At 54.6% G+C, this 20,218-nt stretch overlaps 1 protein-coding gene across 2 annotated transcripts in view; it reads left to right on the top strand.

Moving 5' to 3' along the window:
* LRRC4B (leucine rich repeat containing 4B) overlaps positions 1-19,978 on the top strand; it is a 42,520-nt gene extending 22,542 nt beyond the window's left edge. For both annotated transcript variants that reach the window (XM_069551328.1, XM_069551327.1), the window contains exon 3: positions 17,439-19,978. In XM_069551328.1, coding sequence (XP_069407429.1) covers positions 17,439-19,289 — 1,851 coding nt within the window. In that variant the 3' untranslated portion in view covers positions 19,290-19,978. The remainder of the gene's footprint in view (positions 1-17,438) is intronic.
* Positions 19,979-20,218: the final 240 nt, after the last annotated feature.

Raw genomic sequence — 20,218 nt, 5'->3', positions numbered from 1 at the left:
TTAGTTCCCTGACCAGGGATTGAACCCACGCCCCTTGCAGTGGAAGCTTGGAGTCTTAACCACTGGACCACCAGGGAAGTCCCCAGGCATGGCAGGCATGTCTTGAAGTCCTAACACTTTCGTGTCTCACCCCTGGAGGTTCTTGCACCCCCCGCTTTGAAGAGCACTAACCCCCTACCCCAAACCGCATGTTCCCTGAGGTCAGGGAATGTCCAGTCCACAAAAGCATATGATTTGAAACATTTAGTAGAATTGTACACCCTCGGTGGACACAGGCAGATAGCAGGAGAAGTGAGGTCACTTTAGTTACCAAATAACTTTTTAATTATTCAGATTTTAAAAACTGAAATAACTCACCCTTAGTTCCACCACCTAGATATAAATAACTACTGTTTACATTTTGTTTTAAAGCCTTCCTGGCTCTTTTCTGTGCCTATGTAAATGTGGTTTTAAATTATTTATTCTAGAATAAACACTAATTTAGGAAAACTAGGAAAGATATCTAAATAAGAACACAGGGACAAAAGTCAGGTGTCATCCGAAACCACCGGTAACTCCTATTAACATGTGAATTCTTTTCATTCAGAGGCTCAGCACATGCACCTCTGTGCGTAGGACAGGTTCAGGTCTCTAAAGAGATACTGCTTTTATTTTTTAAAAGAAAAAATGGAATCACCCCATTTCATACTGGTTTGCAACTGACTTTTGGCACCTAGGAGTTTAACCATGAACATCTTTCTCCCTGATTCTGATACTTGTCTGTTGTATGTTTGTGTGTGGTCAGTCACGTCCGATTCTGTGACCCCGTGGGCTGTAGCCCTCCTGGCTCCTCTCTCTATTACTTGTATTTTAACCACCACATTGGATTCCAATATGTGGGCGTCGGGTTAACTCGTCCCTTCTTATTTCCAATGTTTTAACTGATGTAAGCAATACTGCAGTGAACATCCTCAGGGCTTGTTCTTTGTACCATTCTGGATTCTGCCTTGGGGATAAATCCCTGGAAGCGAGATGGTCAGGTCGGAGGCTGTGACCTCCCCAAACACACATGCACACACCCGAGGCCTGGCCCCGTAGAGGTGGCCGGGGTTGGGAGATTCAGGAGCCCCACCCCCTTGTCCGTGGTCACCTGCTTGTCATCTGGGCTCCCAGCCAGATGGTCACCTCCCTGAGGGCAGGGGCTTCCCCGGCTCCCTTCTGCTTCCCCAGCACCCAGATCAGAGCCTGGCACACACTAGGGCTCAGCAGGTGTTTGTCTAAGGATAGAAGGCCAGCCCGAGGGGACCCTCCGTGAGCTGTAGCAAGCCAGTCCTGCAGCCCCCCGCCCTAAGAACTGGGGGCAGCCCTCAGGTTCAATCACCCGTTCCCACTCGCCCCGGCCTGCGGTCCAGCGAGGGCGAGAACCACACCAGGAGCGCAGTGCCCGTGTAGCCGTGGGGACAGGGGCCAGGCCCTCGGAGATGCTTTCTAGGCAAAGCCCTAGGGACTCGCCTTCCCTCAGCCCCGATGCCACTCAGGCTGGGCACATGCCCACCCTGGCTGGCTCAGGGCCACCTCTGCTGCCCCGGATCCTCTTCCAGGTAGAAGCCAGGCCTCTGAGCAGAGCTCAGCCAGCTCACCCCTTCCCAGCCCCGGCAGGGGGCGGGGGGGGGGGGTCCTCCCTGGGACCCCTCCCTCAGTCACAGCCTCTGCCTCCTCTCCTCATCTCCTCTCTGCTCCCCTCCCCACCCCGACCAGAGCCGACCATCAGCGTGTGTTTACTCTGGATCTTTCTGCTTGTGTGCGTTCTTGCAAAATGCTTATTGTTGCGTTGTGTGGATGCGTTGTTAATTTATGTAAATGAAGCTGCATTATAGACGGCTTCTTTTGTCTCACTGTTTTCACCAGGCCTGGGGTGTTAAGAGCCTTCCACTTCGTCGCTGTGTGTGTGTGTCTGTGTGTGCATACTCGGTTGCTTTAACTGCTGCAGAATTCCCTTGATGGGTGCCCCGACCAATCCCCCCAGCCCCCAGGAAGCTTAAAGCTGCCCCCACCACAAGCCCTCTCTCAGGAGCCCCTTGGGGGCTGTGGCGGGATCGTGTGTCTTCAGAACGCACGCCAGGGGGATTCAGAGGACATGATGCATTCGACCTCACAAAATACACTGACCCGCCCAGGCTTCTGGGGGCTGCCCTGGTCCCTCTGGGGGCCCACCATGAGGTCCTCTGGGCAACGTGTGTGGAGTCACTTGACTAGGAAATACGCTTCCATCCTAAGGAGACACTCAGAGTTGTGCTGAAGGCTGTGTGGCCCAACAGCCAAAACACAGAAACAGCCTGGGCTCCCGGTGATCAGACATCGGTTCAGTGAATCACTGAGCATCCTAATGACAGAACATCCACGCACCGATTTAAAATGGAGTTTCAGGGGCTTCCCTGGTGGCCCAGCGGTAAAGAATCCGCCTTGCAAGGCAGAGGACGTGGGTTCAATCCCTGTTTGGGGAACTAAGATCCCATGTGCCTTAGAGCAACTAAACGCCAAGCGTTGCAACTACTAAAGCCTGCACGCTCCAGAGCCAGCACACAGCTGCATAGTCCGTGTGCCATATCAAAAGATCCTTCATGTGCAACTAAGACCCAATGCAGCCAAATAAATTAATAAAAGTTTAAAATGGAGTATTGAAGACTATTGAAGGACACCGGGAAATGCTCAGAAGATCATATTGAACTTTTCAAAGGATGCAAGTAGTATGTCCAATGTGTCTTTAAAATTTAATTTAAAATTAAAACAAAATCCAGGGACCACCCAGATGTATTAACAGTGCCTGTTTGTTGTTTGTTTTTTTTTAATTTTTTGGCCACACTGCTGCTTGTGAGATCTCAGCTCCCCAAACAGGGTGCGGCCTTGGGCTCACAACTGTAAAAGCACTGAGTCTTAGCCACTGGATCGCCAGGGAATCCCTTTAATTTCTTCTTGATGTCTTGTTCATTCTCTAAATTTTCTACAGTGAGGTTAATAATTTTTGTATCTGAAAAAAAATGAACTTAAAAAATAAGTACAGGGCTTGTTTACGAATCCGCCTGCCCATGCAGGAGACTCGGGTTCGATCCCCGGTCCGAGAAGATCCCACACGCCTTGGAGCGACTAAGCCTGTGCTCTAGAGCGCGGGAGCTGCACCTACTGAGCCCTCCTGCCTAGAGCCCGTGCTCCGCAACAAGAGAAGTCACCGCAAGAAGCCCAAGCACCGCACCCGGAAAGTAGCTCCCGCTCCCAGCAACTAGAGAAGAATCCACGCAGCAACCAAGACCCAGCAGAGCCCAACATAAATACAGCTGTTAAAAATAAGTACAAAATGTTACACGAGCCGAAGGAAAAAGTCTACACTGGGATTTGCTCACCTTTCCCTGGAGAAGGGAGAAAGGACTAGTTTGTGGAAGACTTGCCCTGACTCGTTTGTTCCTGTAACAGCGGGATTGCGCCCATGACGGGTGCGGGAGCAGGGGCACAGGCAGCTTGTCCCCCTGCTCGTCTAAGGCCACCCAAATCGCGGTGACCCCGATGGCTTGCCCCAGGAGCCAGCCTGGAAAAGTGAGGCCCTGCCGGCCAGGCTTTGGCTTCAAGAAAGTCAGTCTGTTGCAGAGAAGAACCCACTGTGGTGCATGACCGAGGCGAGCACCAGAAATGGCTTTGCAGTTACACGCCAGTTTGTGATTTTCTGGGTAGTCGAGTCCTCACCAGCATCAGGAAACACAGGGAGTTTTTGACTGGATGGACTTTTCCCAGCCAGAGCTCTTGAAGGAAGGGAATGGTGAGCAGAGCGGGTGCAGAAGGACCGTCTCTGGAGGTCAGCAAGGACAGGCTGGTGGGACTTCCCACCCTGGGTCACTGGGGCAGGAAGGGACAGCCAGCCGCAGGGGCCACGCTCAGGCTCCCAGGACTGGATGCCTAACTCAACCTCCCCAGCTTCCATCCTGACTCCCATTTCTTCCTTACTGCCCTCGGAAGCACCCCCCAGAACCCTGGGTCATCCTATCGCCCCCCAGAACCCTGGATCACCCTGTCGTCCCCCAGAACCCTGGGTCATCCCGTTGCCCCCCAGAACCCTGGGTCATCCCGTCGCCCCCCAGAACTCTGGGTCATCCCAGTGCCCCCCCAGAACCCTGGGTCACCCCAGTGCCCCTCAGAACCCTGGGTCATCCTGTCGCCCACCAGAACCCTGGGTCATCCCGTCGCCCCCCAGAACTCTGGGTCATCCCAGTGCCCCCCAGAACCCTGGGTCACCCCAGTGCCCCCCAGAACCCTGGGTCACCCCCGTGCCCCCCAGAACCCTGGGTCATCCCATCGCCCCCCATAACCCTGGGCCATCCCGTCGCCCCCCAGAACCCTGGGTCATCCCAGCGTCCCCCAGAACCCTGGGTCTTCCCATCACCCCCAGGACCCTGGATCACCCCATCGCCCCCCAGAACCCTGGGTCTTCCCGTCACCCTCTCTGACACTTAGTTTCCGCATTTGTCAAGAAAGGACTCTGGAAGCCTTGGAAGTCAGGAAGACTCTTCCTGGCTTATTTTCATTTTGACATGTAACACACACACAAGAAGAACGTGGACGTGAATGTCCAGCTCAAAACGATCATCAGAAAGGGAAGGGCTGGGACTTCCCTGGTGGTCCAGTAGCTAAGAATCTGCCTGCCAATGCAGGGGACACGGGTTCGATCCCTGGTCTGGGAAGATCCCACGTGCCTCCGGACAACTAAGCCCGTGCGCCCCAACTACTGGGCCTGAGCTCTGGAGCCCGGAGGCCACAACTGCCGAGGCCCGAGTGCCCTAGAGCCCGTGGCCCCAAAAAGAGAAGCCCAAGTACCTGCATCGGAGAGGAACTGCCGCTCTCTGCAGCTAAGCCCAAGTACCTGCATCGGAGAGGAACCGCTGCTCTCTGCAGCTAGAGAGAGCCCGCATGTAGTAATGGAGACCCAGTGCAGCCAAAAATAAATAGAAAAGTGGGAAAAAACGGCTCCTTGCTTCCGCTGCATGGGGTGAGCGTTTGATCCCTGGTCGAGGAATGAAGATCCCACGTGCTGTGTGGCGCAGCCAAAAGGTAAACGTTTTAAAAAAGAGAGAGAAGGGACACGTAAACACCACCAGGACGAGAAATGGAACATAAAGAACCTCTGGACCCTCCCCCAGAGTCCTCACTCCGGGCAGCTACCCTCCTGCACGGCTGGCTGCTTCTGCTCTGCCCACCTGCTGAGATGCATCCCTGGGGTTTCCTGTGGCCGTGGCTGCTCCCCTTTCCCTTCTGTATTTTTGGGTCACGTTCTATCCATTGCAGATACCTCAGTTCCGCTTTGCATTTCTGTTGACGGGCATTTGGCCACACCAAGCAGTATGTGGGATCTTAGTTCCCTGACCAGGGATCGAACCCACGCCCCCTGCATTGGAAGTGCAGACTCTTAACCACTGGACCACCAGGGAAGTCCTGTTAATGGGCATTTGGATGGTCTCCAGGTTACGGCTCTCACAGGCTTCCCTGCTGGCTCAGCAGGTAAAGTATCAGCCTGCCAATGCAGGAGTCACAAGAGGTATGGGTTCACTCCCTGGGTCGAGAAGATCCCTTGGAGGAGGGCATGGCAACCCACTCCTGTATTCTTGCCTGGAGAATCCCATGGACAGGGGAGCCTGGTGGGGTCCATGGGGTCGCACAGAGTCTGACACAGCTGAAGCCACTGAGCACACACGCAGAGTGAGAACTCTGCCTGCTTTTAAATTTCATTTTCCCGAGTGGGAGGAGATGTGGGTGGAGCCCCTCCCCCATTTATCCCTTGAGAGTGGGCTGCCTGCCTTGGGCTGGGGTGGGAGGGGCGGCAAGGCTGCCTCAAACTCAGGTTTGTAGGTGAGTGGGCCCAGGAAATGATGCCACACGCCTCGGGCCTCACAGGGCAAGTCCTGTGCCAGCGAGCTGGTCCGCTTCTTTGAACGTCGGGCGCCCTGGTGTTCCCTCTGGTACCCACCCTGATGGAGGCAGAATCCTTTAGGTCTTGGCCCCCACCCATCTCTCCCCTCTCCAGCCTCCTGCATCCTGGGCAGGACACTGGCCCTTCCTGCTCCCTCCTAGCTCAGCACCTTCACGTGCGCTGTTCCCTTTTTCTGGAATGCTGTTCCACTCTGCCACTCACTTGGGCAACCCTGGCACTTAGGATGGTGGGGGACGGTTGAGATTTGACTCACAAGTCCTCCGACACATTATGGAACCCACTGGAGCCTCAGTTTTGTCATCAGCAAAACGCGGATAATGGTCCATCTTACAGCTGTCAAGAAATTCCATGTCTAACCTTTGGACCAGCACGTACTGAGCACCACTGTGTGCCGTGGGGGCCCTGGACTCAGCGCCTCAGCTGGTCTGATGAGGGAAGAGCGCCTGGTGCCTTAGCACGCATGCCCACAGCCGATGAACAGTGTTGTGGTAGTTAGAGGTGGACAGCGAAGGGGCTCAGCCATACCTACACATGTGTCCATTCTCCCCCAACCCCCCCGCCTCCCCTCCAGGCTCCCTGTGCTCTACAGGAGGTCCCTGTTCGACCCCAGAGCTTTACCCACCAGGCTGCAGGGTCAACCTGTAAGGGTGGCTGGGCAGGGTCTGTCTGAGCACAGTGGCTGTCCGGGGAGCCAACACGTGGATGTCAGGCAGTCTCCTCTCCCACGCTGGCCTGAGCACCCCCTGCTGCCCCATGTAGCTGAGGACGGCCAGCCCAGGGAGCATGCTGAGAGGTTGGTTTCAGCCGCCCTCTCCCATGATGGTTCCTGGGGGACGGCAGGGGAGAGCTGCCCCGGCCCCCCTGGAGCCTCTCGGAGCCCCTGTTAGAGCGGTACCTGGTATGGCCTGGAACCTCTTATCAGGGACAAACTGGCTGGGTCTGTGGGCGGTGCAGGAACGGTGATGGAGCGGATGCTGCGTTCTGGGGGGCCCCTGGGCTGGGCTGTGTTGTCGTGATACATGTTTGTTCTCAGTCCTCAGGGCCCGTGTTCCCATGTTCCAGAGGGGACTCAGGTCCCAGAAGGCCGAGTCTTAGGCCTGGTGGGGCTCCATGAGCAAGGTGGGAGCCCTCAGTGGTCCGCACGCTTGCCCAGCTCTGGCCACATCCTTGCAGTCAGACAAATCCCCACTGAAAATGGGAAGCATGAGTCCCTGACCTTAGAGAAGCAAGAAATATGAGGAGTCGTCATAAAAGCAGTGGGTACAGGAGAAAAGAAACAATTAAAAAAAAAAATCTGGGAATGTGGACTTCCCTGGCAGTCCAGGGGTTAAGACTCTGCACTTCCGACGCAGAGGGGTGCGAGTTCGATCCCTGGCTGGGAAACTAAGATCCCTCATGCCGTGGGACAATTAGGCTCAAGTGCCCCAGCTCCTGAGCCCAAGTGCCTCCACTAGGACTGAACACAGCCCAAGGGGAAAAAAAAAAAAAAGTGAACCTAAAATAATTAACGAGAAAAAAAAACCCGGGAATCTTACTAAATTTTTGTTTCCAGTTCATTACGTTCAAAACCTATAAAAGCGATTTATCTTCATAGTGTTCAGATGAACAGTTCGCCTCATGATTCTCCAACCACAGTTAAATTTTTAATAAGGGATTTCTTGACAGTTTATTTTGTTAAAAATCCCAACAGAACACGGTGGGGTTTTTTTTTCCCCCAACGTTAATAGCATTTATCTACCACTACTGAAGTGGAAAGTCCCCTAATTTATAGGCGAGGTTACAGGATGGAAGGAGCCAGGGAGAAGTCCCCGGCGGGGAGAAGTCCCCGGCGGGGAGGGAGGTGGTCAGGGATGAGACCATGTTCCCAGGCCGGCCTGACTGCTGTTTGCATCCTTGACAATTAGCACAGAGCCAGGCTCTCGGGTTGTGGGGGGAGGCGGGAGGGCTTGGCAGGATGTCAGCGTTCCCTCGAGCCAGAGACATCAGGCTTGGAGTGCAGGGAGATTTGCCTGCTCCGAGAAGCCAGTCCCCACCTTGTCCATCCCACTGTGTGTCAGTGGACACAAGGGTGAGCCGGGCCTTAGCATCAGAGAGGGTTTGGGGAGGGGTTTCAGATGGTGCTGGGTGAAGGGGCCGCAGGCCTGCCTCTCCCCTGCGGCCAGGGCACCTCCCAAGATCTGTTTACACCATCACCCCTTAAATGATCATTTGCATAATTAGTATGTTGGGTATCTGTGGTCCCCTCTCAAGGTCGGGCTCTGGGAAGTCAGCTGTGGCTGTGTCTTGTCCCTGCTGGATTCCCAGAGCCCGGCACAGTGCTTGACACCTAGCAGGTGCTCAAAGAGTATCTTTCGAATGAGTGAGTCAGCAGGTGGGTAACGTGAACAATGGACGGGCTCTGCAGCTCAGAGAAGTGCGTTGGAACCCACAGAACCCCAGCCCTCTCGGTTTAGGTGTAGGCGTGGTGGAGACCCGGTGTTTCGATTCAGGAGATGCAGACACTGAGTCTTTGTTCTGCTACTCTGGAGCTGTGAGACTGAGGGCAAATGACTTTACCTCGATAAACCTCCATGTCCTTAGCTGTAAACCACCAAATGTGCAGAGAGAAGGCAAGGGCATGTGGTTGGTCATCTCCATGTGACGATTTCCACAAGGATCAAAGCAGATTACAACCTCCGAGTGCTTAGCACAGGGTCTGCGAAATGCTAGGCACTCAACAAATACTAGTTTCCCCATTTGACTTGTCGGGAACCTGCCTTGGATGGTCCTTTGTTAGAGTCACAGATGGGATCAGCCTTGTATTCTCTGGAAGAAGAGGAGAGGAGTTGACTGGCTTTGATCTTTAGGTTGTTGTTCAGTCGCTCAGTTGCGTCTGACTCTTTGCGCCCCATGGACTGCAGCACACCAGGCTTCCCTGTCTTTCATTATCTCTGGGAGTTTGCTCAAACTTATATCCACTGAATTGGTGATGCCGTCCAACCATCTCATCCTCTGTTGTCCCCTTCTCCTGCCCTCAATCTTTCCCAGCATCAGGGTCTTTTCCAGTGAGTTGGCTCTTCCCATCAGGTGGCCAAAGTATTGGAGCTTCAGCTTCAGCATGTCCTTGCAATGAATATTCAGGGTCGATTTCCTTTAGGATTGACTGGTTTGCTCTCCTTGCTGTCCAAGGGACTCTCAAGAGTCTTTCTCTAGCACCACAATTTGAAGGCATCAATTCTTCGACGCTCAGTCTTCTTTATGGTCCAACTCCCACATCCATTCATGACTACAGGAAAAACCATAGCTTTGACTCACAGCTGGATGCTCTCCAAATAAGCCTTGTCCATTCTAAGCCTTGACTAAGCCTTGAACGGGGTACAGAGAAGGCAGAAATGATTCAGATGAAGTCTACTCATGAAGACTCACAGCCCAGGCAAGGAGACATACACACTGAACCAGCACGATAAGGGTCTGCTCAGAGAATGCCTGTGACGAGTCAGTGAGCACAAGCCAAAGAGAGACTCCAGGCAGAAGGCGATTGGAACGTTCCAGGGAACTAGAAGCCCAGGTGGCATTAATGGTAAAGAACCTGCCTGCCAGTGCAGCAGACGTAAGAGATATAGGTTCAGTCCCTAGGTTGGGAAGATCCCCTGGAGGAGGGCATGGCAACCCACTGCAGTATTCTTGCCTGGAGAATCCCATGGACAGAGGAGCCTGGCGGGCTGCAGTCCTTGGGGTCGCCTAGAGTAGGACACGACTGAAGCAACTGAGCAGCGGTGGCAGGCATTCCAGGCGGAGAGCACAGCCTGTGTGAAGGCAAAGAGGCTGGGCAAAGCATGGTGAGCATATAGAACCCCGTATGTCTCCCTGTGGCCAGAGCAGGGGGCGGGCAGTGCGGCAGGTCCAGAGCCTCTGATATCAGGCAGAGGGTCACAGGGAGCCGTGGGAGGGCTGTGAGCAGGGATGTGGCAGGATCTGAACTGCAGTTTAGACAGTTCTGGCAGCTGATGTAGAGAAAACAGCCGGGGAAGAAGCCAGAAGCCCAGAGGTACGACAGTTGTTAACGGTCATCATCAGCCTCATCAACAATTTAAAAATATGTATTACTGCCTGCTTGCCGTGTCCCGGGCATTCAGTATCTTGTCCGAGCCTCACAACGCTGCAGGACCTGCAAGGAAAATGGTTTCAGAGACACACCGGCCACCTGGCCAAGTGCGCACCGCTGGTCAGCAGCAAAGCCGAGATTCGAACCCAGCCAGCGCTGACTCCCACCCACAGCCCCCAACCCCAAAGAGGGTGCTCCCCAGTCACCCTGCAGAGAGGAGGAGGGAGAAAAGACTGGAATCCGGTTACAAATAAAGGGACTCACTATTTAAAGCAAGCCTACAGTGCCGCCTCAGTAAACCCGGGCTTCGCTTCTCTGCCACACCCCCGGCCTGTGGCCTGCTTATTCCTGAGTGCATCATTAAAGGGGCTGCCAGGGAGATCCCCCCAGCCCTGCCTGGGGAGTGCCCCTGCAGCTCCCGTCACAAACCCCCTTCCCAGCACAAAGGGGGCAAAGCATGTGGACCAGGAGCAGCCACAGCCCTGGGTGGAGCCGGACACACCTTTTGGATGTGGTGTGGTTTCAGTTGCTTTGTGCAGAGAACCAGGGAGACCTGGGCACACCTACCAGCTGTGGGCTTCCCCCAGGCCCGGTGAGCAGCCCTGCTGAGTCACTCGACCTTGCTGCGCTAACAGCACCGGCCCCACCGGGCTGGGCAGGACAAGCCGGGCTGGCGGTTGGGGATGCCCAGCCCAGAGCCTGGCACTCATCGCTGCAGCTCAGATGCTGCCTGCGGGTGCCAAGCCTTGTGCCGAGCCAATCTCGCCGAGCACCTGGTGTCTTCCAGCCAGCTCTGCAGGCCTGGTGTTGAAGGTGCCCTTCCATGGAGGATGGTCCTCCTCCATTTGCTCCTTTAGAATTGCCCTATCCTGACTCAATAAGTAGGCAAAGGATGGGTGAATGAATGAGAGACATTTGGGTTCAAGAGGGTGGACCAGAAAGAGGGCTGTTAACGTGGAAGAATTGATGCTTTCGAACTGTGGTGCTGGAGGAGACACTGGAGAGTCCCTTGGACTGCAAGGAGATCATACCAGTCCATCCTAAAGGAAACCAACCCTGAATACTCATTGGAAGGACTGATGCTGAAGCTGAAGCTCCAGTCCTTTGGCCACCTGATGCCAAGAGCTGACTCATTGGAAAAAACCCTGTTGCTGGGAAAGATTGACGGCAAGTGGAGAAGGGGACGAGAGAGGATGAGATGGTTGGATGGCATCACTGATTCAATGGACATGAACTTGGGTGAACTCCGGGAGATGGTGAGAAACAGGGAGGCCTGGCGTGCTGCAGTCCATGGGGTCACAGAGTCAGACACGACTGAGTGACTGAACAAGAAGAACAAGAGGGTCAGTTCAGTTCAGTCGCTCAGTAGTGTACAACTCTTTGTGACCTCATGGACTGTAGCACAAGAGGGTGGGCGGGAGTTTTCCAGGTGGATGAAAAGGGTAGGGCATTCTGAGCAGGGTAAGAGTGTATGCAAAGGTGGAGTGCCTGTGAGATAGTTCTAGAAGTTGATACTGGCCGAAATGCAGCTGGAGTGATGGCTGCAGGTGAGGGGGCCAAGCCAGGCTTCCAAGGCAGGCTGAATCTCCCCGGAGGGCACTGGGGAGCCATGGAGGGCTCTAGAGGAAGGCAGAGGCCAGGTCAGCTCCAGGTGTGGCAAGGCCCTGCAGATGGACTCAAGGGGAAGAGATTGGAGGCTGAGAAGGTTGAGACATAAGCTGGGCCATGGGAACAGAGGAGGCGTGAGACATTCAAAAGGGACAGAACTGGCTGGCTTGCTGGCAGACCAGCCCTAACATGGGGAGGCTGTGGACAATGCCGGGTGCAAAGCTACATTCCTGCTTTTGACTGGGAAGGCGGGCTGGAGGGGCCCTGCTGAGAACAGGGACCCTGGAAGGAGTGGGGCAGGGTGGGGCATGTGGACGGATTTGCTGGGAACTAGGGAGGACCACAGGGCATTGTGTGACTCAGACAGGGTGAGGGGGCGATGGGGCAGCTCCCAGAAATTCGTTTCATTTATTTATTGGTTGGTTTGGTTGGCTGCACCTGGTCTTAGCTTCGGCACGCGAACTCTTAGTTACGGCGTGAGGGATCTAGTTCCCTGAGCAGGGATGGAACCCGGCCCCCTGCACCGGAAGCATGGAGTCTTAGCCACTGGACCACCAGGGAAGGCCCTCCCAGGGGATCTTGCTGGCACCTGGGCCAGCAACCCATGTTCTCAGCTTCTCAGTCTAAACCCTCAAGTCTGACCTTTGAAGAGTCCACCTCATTCTCTGCCTGGTGATTAGTAATGACTGCATATTACTGTTATTATTATTGTTGCTGTTAATAGAAACAGCGACTAAAAGGCCTGCTTGGGGCTTTGCCAGCGTTTCCCAGGGCGATGAGGAAAGGCAGCCTGTGAGAAGGGTTCTGTGGCTATTATATTTGGGAAACTGAGAGTTGTTGAGCAAAGCAAAGGGCCGGCCAGTTTGATCGGGAAAGCTTTTTGTCATGCTGCTGTTTCGAAGCTCACAGGATGAGCGGGCGAGAGAACACACTGGGCTCTTTCTGGGGTCGCTTAGGGAAGGAAACCCAGGCTCCCGCGGCCCACGCAGCAGGGCTGGGGCTCCAGGGCCCCTGAGAGCTGCCAGGCCAAGGCTTTTGGGCCCCCCTTCTTCTCAGCCCCAACTGCAGGCACAGACCTGGTAGGCTGCAGAGTCCCCAGGCCAGTCCTCCCTAGCTGAGTCCAGGTCTAAAGGTGAGCCTGTTCACTGCAGGAATTGAGACGAGGCAGGAGCATACACAGGAAAATAAAAAACTGACCTTGTCAATTCCATCACCGAAAGCAGGTGTAGCTCCAGGAAGAGATTCTAGGTGGGCACGGAAGTCAGGTTTCAGAAGCATATTTATGACGTGGGGAAGGCTCACAATATCCTATTATTGAGGGGAAAGGCAGGAACCAGCTGCTAAGGGCGTGGCCTGTCAAACACACATCAGACCTCAAAGACTTAGTGTGGAAAGAGTGTAAAATAGGGGCTTCCCTGGTGGATCAGTGGTAAAAGACCCCAGCTGCCAATGCCGGAGACACAAGTTCGATCCCTGGTCCCGGAAGATCCCACATGCAGCGGAACAGCTAAGCCCGTGGGCCACAACCATTGAGCCCGTGACCTAGAGCCTGTGCTCAACACCAGGAGACGCTACCACAATGAGAAGCTGGAGCATCGCAACTAGAGAGTAGCCCCCACTTTCTGTAACTAGAGAAAAAGCCCACGTAGCAATGAAGACCCAGCTCAGTAAAAATAAATTTTTAAAAAAAATTGTAAAATATGTGTAAGTTCTCCCCTGGATTACATGTTGAAATTGTAATGTTGCTGTTCAGTCACCAGTGAGTGTACGAAAGTTGCTCAGTCGTGTCCAACTCTTTGTGACCCCATGGACTATACAGTCCATGGAATTCTCCAGGCCACAATACTGGAGTGGGTGGCCGTTCCCTTCTCCAGAGGATCTTCCCAACCCAGGGATCGAACCCAGGTCTCCCACATTGCAGGCAGATTCTTTACCAGCTGAGCTACCAGGGAATCCAGTTCAGTCGCTAAGTCGTGTCTGTCCGACTCTTTGCGACCCCATGGACTGCAGCACACCAGGCTTCCCTGTCCTTCACTGTCTCCCAGAGTTTGCTCAAACTCATGTCCATTGAGTCAGTGATGCCATCCAACCATCTCATCCTCTGTTGTCCCCTTCTATCTTGGAACTATCAAGCTAATCAATCACTAAAATTGATTTCATCTGTCTTGGGTTTGTGGTTTTATTTTTTAATGTGGCCTCTAGGAAATTGATGATTGAACACGTAGCGGGCATCATGTTTATGTTGGGTCGAGCCAGCAGGAATGGTGGTTCTTGTTTTAAGATGATAACTGCACCAGGAATAACATTGTTCCTTATACTGGGGTGCCTCCCAGGTTAGAGTCTCTTTTTTTTTAGTTTTTAAAGTGTTCTTCCACTTAAAAGTAATTTTTCTTCATTAAAGAGAAAGCGTAACTTAAGAGAAATAACTTAAGCCCATAAGCCCCAGATGCTGGAGTTCACCACCAAGAAGTGGCTAGGGCATGTCCTTCCAGCCTTTTCTTGCTGTGTATATGCACACGCCCAGTTCCTTGGCTGTTTGTTTTTTTTTTTTTTTCAAGTTCTATGAAGTCATAAGCACACTGTCTGCTGTTTAGGGTTCTCCATTATCCCCTTAATACTCAAATGCAAGCATCTCCATGGCATAACTAGGCTGCAGAAAAGCTGTCTGATGGCTGTGCAGTCTCCCGTGCCTTGGTGTAAGCAGCACGGTGATTGATGAGGAGAATCTGGTAAGATTAGATTCTGTGTCCCAAGCCCAGCCCAGCGCTGCCCCTTCAGTGGTCCATCAACCTCCACCCTGACAGGTGGCAGCCGAGTGCAAGGGTGAAGAGCTGGGACTCTGGAGCCAGACAACCTCGGTCGGATCCCAGATCTGCCAGCCCCTCCTGGGCGTCCCTGGGCCAGTCACTGCGTCTCTCTGCGCTTCCACTTCCTCCCGCTTTGTCCTTGTTCTGTCACTCAGTCGTTCCCCATTCCCTGCTACCCTGCTGACTGCGGCACACCAGGCCTCCCTGTCCCTCACCAGCTCCTGGAGCCTGCTCAAATTCACATCCATCGAGTCGGTGATGCCACCCAACCATCTCATCCTCTGTCGTCCCCTTCTCCTCCTGCCTTCAATCTTTCCCAGCGTTGGGGTCTTTTCCGATGAGTCAGTTCTTCGCATCAGGTGGCCAAAGTATTGGAGCTTCAGCGTCAGCATCAATCCTTCCAATGAATATTCAGTATTGATTTCCTTTAGGATTGACTGGTTTGATCTCCTTGGAGTCCAAGGGACTCTCAAGAGTCTTCTCTAACACCACAGTTCGAAAGCATCAATTATTCAGCGCTCAGCCTTCTTTAGGGTCCAACTCTCACATCTGTACATGACTACTGGAAAAAATCCATAGCTTTGACTACATGAAATTTTGTGGGCAAAGTGATGTCTGCTTTTGAATACGCTGTCTAGGTTAATCATAGCTTTCTTCCAATGAGCAAGCATCCTTTAATTTTATGGCTGCCAGTCACTGTCCACAGTGATTTTGGAGCCCAAGAAAAGAAAATTTGTCACTGTTGCCACTTTTTCCCCATCTATTTGCCATGAAGTGATGGGACTGGATGCCATGATCTTAGTTTTTTGCATGTTGAGTTTTAAGCCAGCTTTCCCACTCTCCTCTTTCACCCTCATCTTCCCACTTAGATGGAGATAATTCATAACCCCCCGTGTGACACCCTCGAAGCTGAATGTGTTTGGCCATCTGATATTACAAAGGTATTCATATATAGCATATAGGTTTACAGCACCCCCAACAATCTCATACTTCTTAATTCTGGAATGTTTCTAGAGTGGAATGTTTGACTAGTCCCAAGAAGGGGATCAATACAAGCTTTAAACAGCTTCACATGAGTTCTGATCAGGTTTTGCCACCAAATGGGGTTTGGTGCCAAAGTTATTGAGAAACCTGGCTTTTGGAGCTCTATGGATTTCATAGTTGCTCTATGGATTTCAGGGTGATTTGTTGGATTAACTGAGTTGTTGGCTGTAAAGCATTTAGAATAGCTTCTGGCACCCAAGAAGTATCCGAGGCATGTTAGCTGCTGGCATAGCTTTTTAAAAAATCTTTTGGCCATGCCATGCATCGCGTGGAATCTAGTCCCCCAGCCAGAGACTGAACCCATGCCCCCTGCGAGGGCAGCACAGAGTCAACAGCTGGGCCGCTAGGGAAGTCCCTAACTTTTTTTGATCTTTTTTTTTTTTTGGCCATGCCACAAAGCTTGTGAAATTTTAGTTCCTTGACCAGGGACCAAACTGGAGCCCTTGGCAGTGAGAGCTTGGAGTTCTAATCACTGGACCACCAGGGGATTTCCTATATTTAATCTTTTTGATTAAATATTTTATATGGGATAAAATGCCTCCCATGTTACGGGTGGGCTTCCCTGGTGGCTAAGCTGGTAAAGAATCCGCCTGCAATGCTGGAGACCTGGGTTCAATCCCTGGGTAGGGAAGATCCCCTGGAGAAGGAAAGGGCAACCCACTCCAGTACTCTTGCCTGGAAAATTCCATGGACAGAGGAGCCTGGTAGGCTACAGTCCATGGAGTCACAAAGAGTCGGACATGACTGAGCGACTTCACTATGTTATGGGTACAGTTTGGGAACTTTTGACAGTTGCATTCACCTTGGTAGCCACCACCCCAACTAGGGACATTTCTATCAGCCCAGGAATCCGGTTCCCTGGTGGCCCTTGGCAGACTGTCCTCCCCCTGCCCTGGAACATACACACACACGTGGAATGGACAGGGTTCTGTGGCACATGCTCCTTTGGGTCTGGCTGCTTTCACCCAACCTGATGCCCATGAGATCCATCCAAGTTGTTGTGTCCAAAGTTTGTTCTTTGTCCTTGCTGAGCCATCATGTCCCACCCTGCAGACACAGAGTGTGGCTCCATCACCAGCTGATGGGCCCTGGTTCATTTCCAGCTTGGGCTGCAATGAACACAGATGCTGTGAGCGCCCATCACAGGCTTTTGGATAGACATCTGCTGTCCTTTCTCATGGGGAGATACTTGGGAACTGGAGGGGCCAGGTCCCAGGTAACTAACTCTCTGTTTCACTTTATAAGAAAAAAGCCTCAAATTACTTTCCCCAGTGACCTCATGGTCTTACAGCAAAGATGGAGACGTGGGGAGTCATCGCCCGAGCCAGCACTCAGAGCTCTTTGATCCAGACATAGATAACAGACTCCTGGTTGCCAACGGGGAGGGGATGGGTTGGGAGTTTGGGATTAGAAGTTGCAAATGGTTATATATAGAATGCATAAACAATGTTTTACTGTATAGCACAGGGAACTATATTCAATATCTTGTGATAAACCATCATGGAAAAGAATAGAAAAAATGTGTGTTGTATACATATGTATATATTTTTCATATATATGAATATATACATGTATTTCTCATGTATACATAACTGAATCACTTTGGTTTACAACAGAAATAAACCAACCATGAAAAGTGTTAGTCATTCAGGGTGTTTGACTCTCTGCAACCCCCTGGACTATATAGCCGGCCAGCCTCCTCTGCCCATGGGCTTCTCCAGGCAAGAAAACTAGAGTGGGTTGCCATGCTCTTCTCAAGGGGATCTTCCCAACCCGGGGATCCAACCCAGGTCTCCAGCATTACAGGCAGATTCTTTACTGTCTGAGCCACCAAGGAAGCCCAAAACCAACCATACTTCAATAAAATAATTTTTTTAAAAAATCCTCTGTGGTCCAGCCGGTTAGTGTCAGTATCACCGATGGTGTTTCCCCTCCCCCACCTCAGGTGATCCGGACGGACACGTTCAAGCACCTTCGGCACCTGGAGATCCTACAGCTGAGCAAGAACCTGGTGCGCAAGATCGAGGTGGGCGCCTTCAACGGGCTGCCCAGCCTCAACACCCTGGAACTGTTTGACAACCGGCTGACGACGGTGCCCACGCAGGCCTTCGAGTACCTGTCCAAGCTGCGCGAGCTCTGGCTGCGGAACAACCCCATCGAGAGCATCCCGTCGTACGCCTTCAACCGCGTGCCCTCGCTCCGCCGCCTCGACCTGGGCGAGCTCAAGCGGCTGGAGTACATCTCGGAGGCGGCCTTCGAGGGCCTGGTGAACCTGCGCTACCTCAACCTGGGCATGTGCAACCTCAAGGACATCCCCAACCTGACGGCCCTGGTGCGCCTGGAGGAGCTGGAGCTGTCCGGCAACCGGCTGGACCTCATCCGCCCGGGCTCCTTCCAGGGCCTGACCAGCCTCCGCAAGCTGTGGCTGATGCACGCCCAGGTGGCCACCATCGAGCGCAACGCCTTCGACGACCTCAAGTCGCTGGAGGAGCTCAACCTGTCCCACAACAACCTGATGTCGCTGCCCCACGACCTCTTCACGCCCCTGCACCGCCTGGAGCGCGTCCACCTCAACCACAACCCCTGGCACTGCAACTGCGACGTGCTGTGGCTCAGCTGGTGGCTCAAGGAGACGGTGCCCAGCAACACGACCTGCTGCGCGCGCTGCCACGCGCCCGCCGGCCTCAAAGGGCGCTACATCGGCGAGCTGGACCAGTCGCACTTCACCTGCTACGCGCCGGTCATCGTGGAGCCGCCCACGGACCTCAACGTCACCGAGGGCATGGCCGCCGAGCTCAAGTGCCGCACGGGCACGTCCATGACCTCCGTCAACTGGCTGACGCCCAACGGCACCCTCATGACGCACGGCTCGTACCGCGTGCGCATCTCCGTCCTCCACGACGGCACGCTCAACTTCACCAACGTCACTGTGCAGGACACGGGCCAGTACACCTGCATGGTGACGAACTCGGCCGGCAACACCACGGCCTCGGCCACGCTCAACGTCTCGGCCGTGGACCCCGTGGCGGCTGGAGGTGCCGGCGGCGCGGGCGGCGGCGCTGGGGGCGGCCCCGGGGGCGGCCCCGGAGGCGGGGGCGGCGGCTACACCTACTTCACCACCGTGACGGTGGAGACCCTGGAGACGCAGCCGGGAGAGGAGGCCCTGCAGCCGCGCGGGACCGAGAAGGAGCCGCCGGGGCCCACGACGGACGGCGTCTGGGGCGGGGGCAGGCCCGGGGAGGGGGCAGGCCAGGCCTCCTCGTCCACCACGGCGCCCGCCCCTCGCTCCTCGCGGCCCACGGAGAAGGCGTTCACCGTGCCCATCACGGACGTGACGGAGAACGCCCTCAAGGACCTGGATGACGTCATGAAGACCACCAAGATCATCATCGGCTGCTTCGTGGCCATCACGTTCATGGCCGCCGTGATGCTCGTGGCCTTCTACAAGCTGCGCAGGCAGCACCAGCTGCACAAGCACCACGGGCCCACGCGCACGGTGGAGATCATCAACGTGGAGGACGAGCTGCCCGCCGCCTCCGCCGTGTCCGTGGCCGCCGCCGCCGCCGTGGCGGGCGGGGGCGGCGTGGGCGGGGACAGCCACCTGGCCCTGCCCGCGCTGGAGCGCGACCACCTCAACCACCACCACTACGTGGCGGCCGCCTTCAAGGCGCATTACAGCAGCAACCCCAGCGGCGGGGGCTGCGGGGGCAAGGGCCCGCCCGGCCTCAACTCCATCCACGAACCTCTGCTCTTCAAGAGCGGCTCCAAGGAGAACGTGCAAGAGACGCAGATCTGAAGCCGGGGTGGGGGGGTTGGGGGGGTTGGGGGAGTGGGCCCCCCCTAGGGGGGAGGGGCTGGGGCCGGACCGGGACCCTCCCCACAGCCCCAGCCCCGCACAGGGGAGGTTGGGGCAGGCAGCTCAAGGCCCCCACCCGCGTCCGGACCCCAGGGCGGCTCTCCAAGCGAGGACAGGGTGGGGCCCCGGGAATGGAGCCCCCCAGCGGTTCCGGGCCTCGCCCCCACCCCTGGCGATGGGAGGGGGAGCAGGAGGAGAGTGGCCGGAAGCCTCCGCCTTTCCTCCTCGCTCTCCGCCCTCCGCCTTCCAGGGGAGAGAGGAGCTTTTTTGAAGGGCGTCCTCCCCCCCTCGTCCCCAACAGCCCTCCTTTTACGGTTCATTTTTTGCAGTTTGACGCCTGTCCCCCACCCCCACGCCCACCCTATCCTACCCCTAACCCCCTGGAAACTGAAGAGACAGCTACGCGGTCAGAGCCTCCGGACACCCCGGCCCTGCCCCGGGGGAGTCCACTCCCAGCCCCTGGCCCCCGTGGGCCGGGGATGGGGCGGCGTCAGCCCGCCCGCCACCGTTATCCCCAACCTTCTCCTGCCCCACAGACTCTTTTGATACTGAAGGGAGGTTTGCGTCAACGACTACCTGCTCTGTAATTACTTTAAAAAAAAAAAAAACACGGAAAAAGTAAAAAAAAATTTTTTTTTTGGTCATGGAAACATGGAGGAGAGAGAAAAAAGGGAACGTGGGTGGGCAGCTGAATGAGAAGAGGAAAACTCCAGGCCCCATTGGGAAGGTCAGTGGGGAGCTGGCGCCTCCAGGCGCTCTTAGACCCTTGCCCTTTCACCCCTGTGGCCCCAGAGAAGGGCTGGGCCGCCCAGCGCACCTGGCATCGTGCTTAATCTCCTTGCCCCTCTTAGGAGGCATGTTCTGGGGTC

Source organism: Ovis canadensis, chromosome 14, assembly GCF_042477335.2.
Source record: "Ovis canadensis isolate MfBH-ARS-UI-01 breed Bighorn chromosome 14, ARS-UI_OviCan_v2, whole genome shotgun sequence".
Classification (NCBI taxonomy): Eukaryota; Metazoa; Chordata; class Mammalia; order Artiodactyla; family Bovidae; genus Ovis; species Ovis canadensis.
This window is presented reverse-complemented; position numbering and strand designations above follow the sequence as displayed.